Below are 12,976 nucleotides of genomic sequence, written 5' to 3'. Positions count from 1 at the left end.
TCACACTGACATGTAGAGCTGCAACATGCAAAAATCAGCATTATTTTGTGCTTCCTATTGTTTCCTAACCTCAGGAAGATACTTAGTGTCAGCAGGGATACTGTATAGTGTGCATCTCTAACTGCATCATAGGTGCATGCTAGCTATTCCTGTCAAAGACCACAAGAAAATTTAAGGAATTAAAATTGTAGACATGACATGTCGCATTTGCCATTATTTCGAGTCTGTGAGCTTGAATTCCTTTTTTCTTTTAATTATTTTATGCATATGAGTGCTCTAACTGCATGTATGCCTGCATGCTAAAAGAGGGCATCAGATCTCACCATAGATAGTTATGAGCCACCATGTGGTTGCTGGGAATTGAACTCAGGACCTCTGGAAGAGCAGCCAGTGCTATTAACTGCTGAGCCATCTCTCCAGCCCCGGAACTCCCTTTTTTCAGGTAATATTTCTTAGTCTTATTTTATGTGTGTGCATGTTTTGTCTGTATGTGTTTCTGCACTATGTGCATGCCTGGTACGCTCAGATATCTGGGACTGGGGTTACAGAGACAGTTGTAGGCTGTAGTGTGGGTGCTGGGGACTGATCATCTGGAAGAGCAGGCAGCACTATAACCACGGAGCCATGTCTCCAGCCTTCTTGAATGCTTTACTGGTGTTTTTGATGAGCGTTTTTAACTTAAGTAATTCAAGAAAAGTCAAACTAACCATCTTAGAATTTTTTTTTTACCATCTTAGAATTTTTAAATTAAATAATCCCTAAATATCTAATGCTATCTGACAAAGGATTGTATTAAAAGCAATCTCCTCTAATTTGCTTTGTTTGATATACAAATATTACTCTCTTTGTATATATTTTTGTCCATAAGACTGATCATCTCTAATATATCTACCTGGGATTTTCTTTATTAATGTATTAAAATATAAGATAGTGGCTAAGAAATGAAGGATTTTGTTCCCAACAAAGATGACCAGGGCCACATTTTTGCAAGTATGTACTCTCTTGCAAGATGGGATTAATACTTGTGCTGCTGAGTCACCTACCAGAAATAAGGAGTTTGTGGGTGTGGCTTATGACGCCAAGAACAGCCCAACTCTTGACCTCTTATTCCATTGATTCCTTGAGTAGAGGATTACAGATCAGTTCAGAGTGGTGTTTTCCCTGGCAAACCTGACAGACTTGAGGCTCTTGCATTTGCTATCTAGGACTGCCTGCTCAGGGGCTGTGCTTCAAGGCCTTGGAAGAAGAACAGTCTAAACCTTGCTGGGACTTCATTTTTCTCTCTACCTCATTCTTCCGGTTCTTTATTCTTTCCATAAATACTAATTGGGATGTTAGACACAGTATCAATAATCTCTTTTCCATTTGTTTGAAATTATGTATTATAATATGGTCTATTTTGATAGGAAATAGTATTGAATAGTGTTTTCCTGAAATAATGACTTTGTGGTGATCATACATATTATAGATTTTTGTTATAAATTAATTATAATTGCTGTATTTTAATGATTAAAGCAAATAAAATCAGTAGAAACAAGAAACCCTGTCTCGAATAACCAAAAAAAAAAAAAAAATCAGTAGAAACAGTATGACAAAGTTGAGTATTTCTGGTAGTTTTGATGCAAAACCAGGATGAAAGATGTTCAACTTTGGTGGCTTCATTCATTGTCTTTATTTTTGTGATGTGTCTGCTAGAAACCATGTATGTTTTACAATTGTACCTTAAGGAGAAACTATGCGGTTTGTGATAAAAAGTTGAAATACATCCAAGAAGAGATACTTTATGTGGAAAATCATGGGCTGGGAAGGCATGCTCAGAGTTGTGAAAGTGTAGGGATCTATGTACAGCAATGCATGTGACCATTTTTATGGTGGCGAATCCTAACAAAGGCAGTTTGAGGTTCTTCTTTCGTAAGATAGGCACCTCCTGGTAATGGTGAATGGAACTGAAAAAAAGTCATTCTAAGTAGCTGTGTATTTGCAAGATCAGGTCATACTTAGTGTCTGATAAAATGGCTGTTTTCAGAGGAGATACTGCCAAGTGACAAGCAAGTGAGATCATTGTGACAGGGAAATCTTCATTTCAGTCAACAGTGTGGCTTTTAATGAATTGAGCTAAGTGCTGTGTAGTAGTCTAAGCATTTGGAAGGTAAAGTGCTCCTCACCTGGTTTGACTCAAGAATCTCCAGCAGCTAATAACACATGAAATGAGCTCTTGCTTCCAGGAGAGTGGAGACAAAGAGATAGTCTCACTACCACTAAATGCAGTAGGGAAAGAAACTGAGGATTACATGCATTAAAATCACAACTGTTCTAAGTGGATATATTGGCTTACATAGGTAAACAATGCCATAAGAGAAGGACAGGAGTCTCCCATGTTACTCTCAGTGTGTAAAATCAAAGACTGTACTCCACAGTGAAAAGTAATTAATCACTACACCTGGGCTCTCCTTCATTTTGCTGGGAATTTATTTGAGTGGCTTTTGAAAAGTCACATCACCATTAACTCATTGATGCTATCTTGGCTGCAGCCTGCTTTTAAATTGCACCCAGTCATCCTCAAGATAGGTAAATTTATCAAATATTGTTTATATATTTCAGATACATTACTTAAAATGTATCTGGTATGTAAGGACACACTGCTTTAATCTTGCTTCTGTATCCGTGATCATTCTGGTACTTTGGGGTGGGGGTATGTCTGCTCTGCATATAACTTAAGTTACCATTTCTTACGTTTTCTTTTCTTTTCCATAGAGCAAATTGGCCAAGAGATGTTGGAAAACCTTAGTCATGACAGAGAAAAGATACAGCGAGCACGTGAACGAGTGAGTATGGATCATGCCACCAGTTACATGTTCATAAATGAGAAGACATAGATAAAAGGCCACTGGGATGGATACAAGATAGTAACATTGTAGCTGTAAGGACAGGTGTGGAAGAATGACTAGGGTGAGCAAGGGCCCAGTATAGGAAGAGAAGACAAGGGCCTCAGATGGAGGAACAAGCAGCCGGCTCTCCCCTTGTCTCAGAATACCCCTCAGGTAAATATTTTATTTAACTCCATGGCTAACAAAAAGGCCTCTGACGGAGATTTTGGAGCGCATCAATCTTTCAGAACAAAGATTATGAAAATACCCTCATTCTTCCTCAACCTCATTTTGTTTCCATTTATAGTTTTAGAACTTTGCACATTCATATATTAAAGATAAATTCCCACAGGAATGTTAAACCCTGACTGTCCATGAGGCATTTGCTTACATATCCTGTTCAAGTATACACTTTTAATCTTGTGTCGTCCTCTGAATCTAAGAACTGTGAGTCTGTGTGAGTGTCATAAGTGTGTCTGTGTGAGTGTCCCAAGTGTGTCTGTCTGAGTGTCATAAGTGTGTCTGTGTGAGTGTCCCAAGTGTGTCTGTGTGAATGTCCCAAGTGTGTCTGTGTGAGTGTCCCAAGTGTGTCTGTGTGAGTGTCCCAAGTATGTCTGTGTGAGTGTCCCAAGTGTGTCTGTGTGAGTGCCCCAAGTATGTCTGTGTGAGTGTCCCAAGTGTGTCTGTGTGAGTGCCCCAAGTATGTCTGTGTGAGTGTCCCAAGTGTGTCTGTGTGAGTGTCCCAAGTGTGTCTGTGTGAGTGCCCCAAGTATGTCTGTGTGAGTGTCCCAAGTATGTCTGTGTGAGTGTCCCAAGTGTGTCTGTGTGAGTGTCCCAAGTGTGTCTGTGTGAGTGTCCCAAGTGCATCTTACTGTTGGCTCTTCTGCCGTGGAATTCGGGTGTCATTCAGCAGCAGGCGCTGTAAACTGCTCTGAGTGCTGACGTCCCTCCCATGTTCTTCTGTTCCCACCATATTCCCCTTTAGCTTCGGGAAACGGATGCAAACTTGGGGAAAAGTTCCCGGATCCTGACGGGGATGTTGCGAAGGTAAGAGCCAGGTAGGGAGTGATCTTCTGTTTCTCTCTTTTTAACTGTTTCTGTCCCACTGGGATGGGGCATTTGACAGGCTCCTGGGTCCTTCTCTTCCCTCCTAGGCTGTGTCAACATCCTTTTGAAATACAGAACACTGGTTTTAACCCTTTTTTGAGTTACCCACATAGTGAGTAACTCAGATTAGAGACAAGGCTTGAGCTGGAGGGCTTACCTCAAGCTATGGGGAAAAAATTAGGGTTAGACAAGAAGCATCTTTTCATAGCCTGAGGAAGGCCCATGGCAGGAGCATACTGACTTCCCTCTCAGTTCTGACAGGGAATGCAGGCCTGCTATTATCCGGAGAACTCGGTACCAGCTTTGCTTGTTGTCTTGTTTCATTGCTGAGAAGAAGGCTGCTTAGGGAAGCATGGTGGCTTCATGTACATACTTAAGATGATTTATAAGAATGCCACAGTTATCAGAGTAATCCTTTAAGTACTGTGTGTGACAAAGCTTTGACTGATAGGAAATATTCAGAAGAATATAAAAAGGTAAATGAATAAAGATGGGTAATAGTCTAAGTCTATTCTGAACTTACTATTTTCACTTGCACTCTACGAAGTAAAAAGATCGTCTACTGTGATTTTGTCGGTTTGGAGCTAAGGAGTGAGATGGATGAGGAGTGCTGATAATGAGCCTAAAAAGAGCAAACTCTTCTCTTCAGACATGTGTAGTGAACAGGTAGAGCTCCTCTACTCATGCGTCCGTGGACAGTACTTTCCAAAGCTATGTTTGTGGGGCTGAACATTTATCGTGTAAGAACCAAGTAAATGTGTGATTGTTGCATGTTCAGAGCTGATGTGATTTCTCTATGACCCCATCAGTGGTGAGCCCCAAGTTTCCCAGGACATTACCAACCTAGTTTCCCTCCACCCTTCCCTTTCCTCGAGGGCCATCCCAACCCAGAACCAAAAGTCTGTGGGCGCTTAACTGACCTAAAAACAACTCCCAGTCCACAGAGAAGACTGTGGCAACTAAAGGAATGCTTCAGTGCCCGGAGACAACACAAAGAACGGGGAGCTGCCTCTCTTGCTTCCCGGGGAGGGCCCTGCGATGTGAGCTGAAACGAGCATTCTGCATATGTCTCCGTCTTGTCAAATCTCATTAAAGAGTCCTCCTGCTTTCTGTCCATTGAGCTGTCCAGAAATCATTCATCATTTTTAGTGTTAAAAAAAATCATGTGGTTATTTAAATAATATCATATTAATGTTAAAGTTCAGCTGTCACTTGATGGTATGGCTTAATCAGATGTAGCATTTAAGAAAAATAGTTTATTCCGGCTCCTCCTGGCTTTCAGGTTGGCAGATTCAAATAAGGATTTATGGCTTTCTCAGCCAATGTGCTTCTGCCCATGTTTCTGCTTGATGTACCTCACCCCTCAATACAGGACACTGCAGACAGTTACCTCAACAAATAGAGCATCCTTTCATATTGTGTTTGAATAAATTTGCAAATCATTTAGAGAGGGTGAAAACGCAAACAACTTGTGCAGCCTTTGGGCTTTCTGGAGGGAAATCACACTCCCAAGGAGGCTTCACATGCCTGCTGAGGAAAATGACTCTGGTGTGATCTACCTGGGATTTCCTTTGTAGGCATATTCGGTCCTCCACTGACTCACCTCCTTTCAGGATGTGTCTAGAGGATAAACAGAAATAAAAATCCCCAGATGGGCATCACCTTGCTATGCCTGAGCCAAGGATGCTTTAGGGTCTTTTGGTGTTCCATGTAGGACAGTATGTTTCCTAGACACAGCTGGCATGTGGGTATCTGCCAAGACACCTAGGAAGGCACTTGCAATCACTGCTGTCACTCAGACTCTGAGACCCAAATGCATAGTGGTGGTTTAGGGTTCTGTTTCTAATTACTATCCCACATGCTGGACAGTTGATTTTCTGTGTGGGAAATGCAAACATTTTACCAATGGGACTTAATTATTTGGTACTTAATTCCTAAAAAGTAAGTCTCTTCAATTGGGGACCAGTGCTCTTTTGTGTGCCTCAGTCACTCAAGGCTCTGACTGATGCTTTGTCCCCATTCCATCGCCCTGCTCACATGGCATTTGATTGCCAACTCTGAGGAGGTGTACTGTGGAAGAAGCCACGTTCTCTACCCCTGGTTCACATTAAGACTACATAGCCACATCGTGTGGCAGCAGGTGCTTCTGACTGAAGGGAGAGTGTAGTATGGAACCCTGCGCCCACAGCTCATCTTCACAGGTGTGTGAAAGAAGAGAATGTCCTTGAACAGTGTGTTTACCTATAAAGAAATAAGCCTGTTGGGTTTTTTATGGTAAATTCTGTGTGTCAGAGACTGAATACAGATAGGCGAATTCTTATAGAGATTGATTACTGGTTGTTTTAATTTTCGTTTTTAAATCTGTACAATGCAGAAATGGCAGGACATCATCCATAATTTGCATCAGGTTGTTTAACAGTGACTAGTCTGTCACAAAGACAGGGGCCCATGTTCGTCTGTAGAGTCTCTACCTGTGTCCACTTAGTTATCTATGAGCCTGACCGAAATAAGTAAGCAACGAAGTTTACAGGAGCCAGCAGCCTCTAAACCACCCACCACCCGTGCCTCTTAATCTTTTATTAGCTTCCTTCCTTCCCTCCATGTACCTGTCTTTTCTTTCCCTTTTCTTTTCACTGCTTATTCATGTCTTCAGTAAATATTTAATGTCTGTGTGCACAGCCCAGGGATACAGAAATACAAACACATCTTTCTTTGCCTTTATAATGCTCAGTGTAGAGAGAATGTGTGCACACAAATGTACTGTAGGAATCACCTAAACTCTTGAGGAAGCAGCTCTGACTTTCCTTCTCAGGTGACTCCTTGCAGATCCTCTAGAAGGACTCCCAGAAGCACTAACAGCTGGGGGTGGGGGGCACTCATGCTATGGTTTAAATGGCTTATAAACATAACCTGATGGCAGAAAATAAGGGAAATAGAGTAAGGTTGGTTTAATCATAAAGTGAAAAATGTTTTACAAAAAATGAAGTTATACAGAAAATATTGACATGTCTGTTAGTGAGATAACAATTGATCCAGTCAACCAGAAATTCTCTTTCATGTAGCTACACCATCTTGCCAAAGAAAGAAAACAAAGGAGAAAATTGGTCTGTTCAGAATTACAAGAGGAAAACATGACTTCAGAATGAAGCCATTGCTGATTCCTGGAAAGTCATTTTTCTTTTCTCTTGACATAGATGGAGAGCTACCTCAGACAGACTTCATTTCCTGGCTCTCTAGACAGACTTTAAATAAAGTGGGATTCAGAAAATACTGAACATAGTACGAAACAATAGGCACTCATGTGGTAACTGGAACCATGCAATGGAGTTTTCCTGACTCTCCAAAATGGTTCTCCTCAGGTGTGGTGGGTATCTCCGGGGCTCAAGTGTCCCTTCCCGTGTGTGTATGTATGTGTCCATGTGCGTGTTAGCAAGCACGTGTGTTTTCACTGGGAATTCTATTTTTTTCTCTCTTTTTTAATGGGAATTCTTACTATATCAAATAGTGGTGAGAATCAACAAAAATGAAATTAGAGATTTTCAAGACTTTTATTCAGTAAGAAAGAAAATTACAATTGTAGCAGGAATCTTTTTTTTTTAATATAATTTTTTTTTATTTTTTTTTAATTATTTTATTTATTTATTATGTATACAGTATTCTGCCTGCATGTGTCCCTGCAGGCCAGAAGAGGGCACTAGATCTCATTACGGATGGTTGTGAGCCACCATGTGGTTGCTGGGAATTGAACTCAGGACCTCTGGAAGAGCAGTCGGTGCTCTTAACCACTGAGCCATCTCTCCAGCCCGTAGCAGGAATCTTAAAGGTACTTATTAATAAAATCAAACCTGAGGCCAGTTATTGGGGTGAATGCTGGAAGATCAGAGAAGCAGAACAAGCCACAGCCACCTCACCTCACCAGTTCCTCAGCTGATCCTGTTTCCTCAGACTGGAAGCCTCTGAGTCTTCATCCAAATGAATCTCAGCTGAACTGCTGCTAGAAGCCTAAAAGCTTAACCAGCCAAATGCTTCTAGTTTCTGGTCTTCATGCCTGATATATCTTTCTGACTTCTACCATCACTTTCTGGGGTTAAAGGCATGTGTCAACATGCCTGGCTGTTTCCAATGTGGCCTTGAACTCACAGAGATCCAGAGGGATTTCTGCCTCTGGAATGCTAGGATTAAAGGTGTGTGTGCCACCATTTTCTAGCCTCTGTATCTAGTGGCTGTTCTGTCTCTGACCCCAGATAAGTTCATTAGGGTGCACAATATTTTGGGGAACACAATACCACCACATATGATTCTATTTCTTTTACCTCTCAAGAAGTAAATAATAACTCATAATTTATCATTACCAGCTTCTTTTCTAGCAATACCTAGATTCCCATAGAATGTAGCAAAGGTGTAGTCTGGGAGCTCTCTTGGCATGAAGTTGGAAGACATGTTACTGCCATGTATGCCAAGGGTACTGCATCATGCATGCTGGTGCCAGGGTCTCAGCAGGAGACAGCTTCTGTTTGACGAGCTCAGTGTCATATACTTTACAATGGTTGCCATGCATCCTGTCGGGATGCATCCTTACCAGTGAGGTCTGCATCCTTGTGGCATCTAGGACTCCGTTCGTTCATAGAGGGTGTTGCCAGTGTGTCTCCTGCAACTCCCCTGTGAATGAAGAAAGCAGACGTCGCAAATGCAGGCCCTCCAGCACTGCTTAGAACACATTGATAAGTGTGCTGCTGTTAGTTACTTCAGTCTGGGAACAACAGTACTTTTCCTTGAAATCACCTGTTCTATTAAACGTGGTTAGTAGAATGACAGGTAAATATGAATGTACAGTCAGACATTCATAAAGATAGGTGTGAGGTCAAAGCAAACAGACTTATTTTACATAGGCCATGACCAGAAGTGTAGGCTGCTTTAGAGGTTAACTCCTCCTTGACCTCACTGTGCAGGAAGCACTGTGTTTTGTTCTAGGTGTTATTGTAATATCTGAGACTCTGCAGGGCTTTCAGGACTGTAAGGAAGGGCATTGGCAATGTGATCGATCATGCTTTACACGTAGAAGGTGTCTTCTCTCGAAGTGGATTGCGCTCTTTCTCCTCTTGACTCACCGTCCCTTTCCTGACTGCCTCACTTAGTAGTGATGGTTGTGGACACTGACCTGGTTGATGTCTCAGGGTCTCAACCTGGAGTTTCTTCAGCTCTTAATCAAATGTTCTTCCTTCCAAATAAAAGGACTGAACTTCTGTTCATTCTCGGTCTTCCCAGGTGGGATCTGGGCTAAGTGCCTGCAGCCACGAGAAAAGGAGGCCTCCGCCCTGGGTCTGTTTGTGTGACTAAATGCCCCACTCCCCAGTTGGCTTGCTGCCTTTGTTCTGTGGCCTCGTCAAGGCCAACATGGTGATGCTTTCACAAGTTAAAGAATAACTTTCTATTTCCTTATTCAGATTCTTCTAATAACCACTTGTGCACTGGGCCAGGCCCAGGGCACACACTTAGTCTCAGCTGCTTGGGGGAACATGAGTAAAAGGATCATTTGAGACCAACCCAAAAGAAGAAGGGGGAGGGGGAGAAGGAAGAGGAGGAGGGAGGGAGGAAGAAAGACACTGCCTCAAAAACAAGCAACAACCAATTTTTTTTTTTTAATCTCAGAATGTTGCTCTAGGTTCATGGAATGAGACACTAAGGGTCTCCCGTGGCTAGCTCACATGGAGCAAGTCCTCACGTGTGTCTGACCCTGTGTCGTACTCATGTCTGTGGTGTGGTTTAGCCTAAACCACCTGGCATTGTCACCACTGTAGAGAATAGAGTCCCCCAGGACTATAACACGGAGCAGATCTAGGATGTGAGGCCAACTGGTCCTCTGAGCAGACTTCTGGAGGTCCCTGATGGCAGGCTGTACTTAGAGCAGCTCACGGCTCAGTGGCAAACAAGAACAAACCAGCCAATCTTCACAGTGCTGATCCCTGCCACTGCAGGACCTTATCTGATTCCATTTCTTCTGTGAAACAACTACACACTAAACAAATCCCTTAAGTGAGGACACTGTTAACATAAATTGGAAATCAAACCCCTGGATAGTATGTGTGGGCAGGTGTCCCCATCTCCTCTTTTTATCCTCACTGGTCTTGAAAATGCCACATTGTTCCTGTTTGTTAGTAGTCAACACCTGCAGCTTGAGGCCTCACTGGTCCCTCCTAACAAGTAGGTATAGTACTATTATGTTGTAGATACTTGGTTAACGTGGACTTGCTTCACCTTCAGAATGACTCCTGTTCTCATTTTAAGAAACATATTGAGGGGTGTGGAGCGTGGGCCTTTAGTCTCCAGACTTGGGAAGCAGAAGAAGCTGGATCTCTGTGAGTTTGAAAGCAATCTGGTCTACATACTACATTGTGGGCCAGCCAAGTTACATAGTAATCACACACACAGACACACACACACACACACACACACCACACACACACCACACACACACACACACACACGGGGTGGCAGGGAACACGGTGACCGTTAGATCAGTGTCAGCATCTTGTACCTACTGTACCTGGATCTCCCTCCTGCTCTTCTGCAGAGCGTCCGTGTCCTCCCAGTGGGCAGATGACCGTTACAAATATATTTGGTGATTGTATTAAAAGCATAGAATGAACGTTACTAGGTCCTGCTTTGGGGATGTGCTATAGCCCCTGTGTGCCAAAAGAGTCTCTTTTGACTCTGCTCCTGGGGAGCCTTTAGGGTTGTTGTTTTTGAGCATTAATTGGAGCCAATAAAAACCAACAGTGTGTAGCAGGAATGCCTGTGCTCCCTCTTCCTGCCAGTGTTTGGCAAATATCATGGTAAGAAAATGTTATTTTTGTGTCTAGTGCTACATCACCTGGGGCCTTTCCTCACTGGAGAAAACAGTCCCGGTTTTGTTTAATTATTAAAAGCGACATTCTGCGTAGGCGTGGAGAGGCGTGTGCGTGAGACTTAGACGGTGGGCTCAGTTGGCTGTTTGCTGTGATTAACCTTCTGTGGGGATCTTCTCTTTGCCTCAGCTTCCTCACTTACAGATAGGGGTGACAGGTCTCTACCTCATAAATTCTTAGGAGAGTTGGTGAGACAGTGCATGTAACAGTGCCTGGCGCTGTGAAGATTTCAATAAATGGTTGTTATCACTGTTATCATCAGTGCTTCGAAAACACACAGCCAAACCTGCGAGCATTAGCTAAAATCAGAGAGTTAATTAAGAGAGTTTTCTAGGTGTGTAAATTTTAACTTGACATTTTAAATTTTCCTTCTTTTCACTTCCTAGGTTCCCAAAGGATTTTTAGATAATTACAAATTACTGGTAATATAATAAAATCCTATGATCCTTTCCTGATAGCCCTCTTTCTTTAGAGCCATGGCTCTCCCTTTACCTAGGGCCTTCAGCTGGCCACGGTGCTCAACTCCCCTAGAGTTCCCAGAGTTCCATGTGGAGCAAAGCACCTGATTTTCCCACTGTAACTGTTTTTTTGGGGGGATCCCCCAACTTGTTTCTCTGCCTCCTTCCCTCCTCTTTTATATGTTAATGTATGATTGGCTGATTTATCCACCACAATGCAAACCCAGCAGTTTCCTATTGGAGAAAACCCCACCCACCCACACCCACACCCACACCCACCCCACCCCACCCACACCCACCCACACCCCACCCACACCCTGCAGCCACCGCTGCCCTCTGCACCTGCTAACACAGCTTTCCCACTTTGCTTCTCCACGATCTGGTGGGACTAGCCTCGTTGGCAGCTGCAACCCATGGACAAACACCAGGTCCTCACTGCAGCTGATGATTTTATCCCCAGCACTAGTTAGACTCCTCCCTGGTTTACTATTGCTCGGCTGGTCACTCCTCCACGCAATGCTCTCCCGTTGCCATCCATACTGGACAGAATGTTCTGGATGTGAGGGACAGAAACACAGACCAAACTGGCTAGACATAAAGGAAGGGATATATACTGCCCTGTGTATGACTGAACAGACCAAGAGCTTTGATTTCAGGTACTCTGTAATCTAAAGGTTCAAATGATGCCATTAGTACTGGACCTTGATCCTGGCTACTCTCACCTCTCTTGGAAGGGGGTCTGTCTCTCTGCAGGAACCTTCTCTATCTTCTCTGTGACACTTAATGAAAAGAACTATGTCTGAGGTTTGGTGGGGGTGGTTCTTCTTAATCATTCCATCTGAGGTAACAGCATGGAGTCAAGTTGGTTCTGATTGGTTCTGATCAGATAAAAGTCATATCCGTGATCTGATGTTCTAGAAAAGAGACCCTGTTCTGAGTACAGACACATGGCTGAGGATATGGAAATCCAAGAGAGCAGGCTGACAGAGCCCAGATCTTACGTTCATCAAACTCCAAGGGAACATCCATCTCTCCTTACCAGGCCCAGGTCTTAGTCCCACGGTCCTGCTGAGTCCTCCTGTAAGACACTAGCATAGTCTCACTTCCTTATATGAGCTACATGTATATTATTAGCAACTGTATCTCAGTTCTCTGCTAGACCTTTTTTACCCACTCCCTCCCCACAGTGTGGTACAACCAACGGAAATGGGCCAGGGAGGAATAAAATGGAAGAGAAGTGCACCACACCAGGCAAGGACAGTGCTCAGCAAGTGTGGATTCCCACCGGACACCAGCACAGCTTCACACACCACACCAGGCAAGGACAGTGCTCAGCAAGTGTGGATTCCCACCGGACACCAGCACAGCTTCACACACCACACCAGGCAAGGACAGAGCTCAGCAAGTGTGGATTCCCACCGGACACCAGCGCAGCTTCACACACCACACCAGGCAAGGACAGAGCTCAGCAAGTGTGGATTCCCACCGGACACCAGCGCAGCTTCACACACCACACCGGGCAAGGACAGAGCTCAGCAAGTGTGGATTCCCACCGGACACCAGCGCAGCTTCTCACGCAGGCTGAAAACAGAACAGAAGTGGGCCCTTGGTAGACAGTAGTCTACTGGGGAGTGAGAAC

The 12,976-nt window shown here is 43.6% G+C and overlaps 1 protein-coding gene across 3 annotated transcripts in view; it reads left to right on the top strand.

The window, feature by feature from the left end:
• The window catches only part of Vti1a (vesicle transport through interaction with t-SNAREs 1A), a 328,073-nt gene that overhangs the window by 193,123 nt on the left and 121,974 nt on the right, over window positions 1-12,976 (top strand). Inside the window, exons 6-8 of one of the 3 annotated variants that reach the window (XM_059256404.1) lie at window positions 2,755-2,825; window positions 3,853-3,914; window positions 4,522-5,086. In XM_059256404.1, the coding sequence (XP_059112387.1) occupies window positions 2,755-2,825; window positions 3,853-3,914; window positions 4,522-4,588 (200 nt within the window). In that variant the 3' untranslated portion in view covers window positions 4,589-5,086. Of the gene's footprint in view, window positions 1-2,754; window positions 2,826-3,852; window positions 3,926-4,521; window positions 5,087-12,976 lie in introns of those variants that run through there. The other 2 variants (XM_059256394.1, XM_059256412.1) reach the window with 2 other exon arrangements.

Source organism: Peromyscus eremicus, chromosome 1 (genome assembly GCF_949786415.1).
Source record: "Peromyscus eremicus chromosome 1, PerEre_H2_v1, whole genome shotgun sequence".
NCBI lineage: Eukaryota > Metazoa > Chordata > Mammalia > Rodentia > Cricetidae > Peromyscus > Peromyscus eremicus.
Note: the sequence above shows the minus strand (reverse complement) of the source record. Positions and strands in the feature narration are given on the sequence as shown.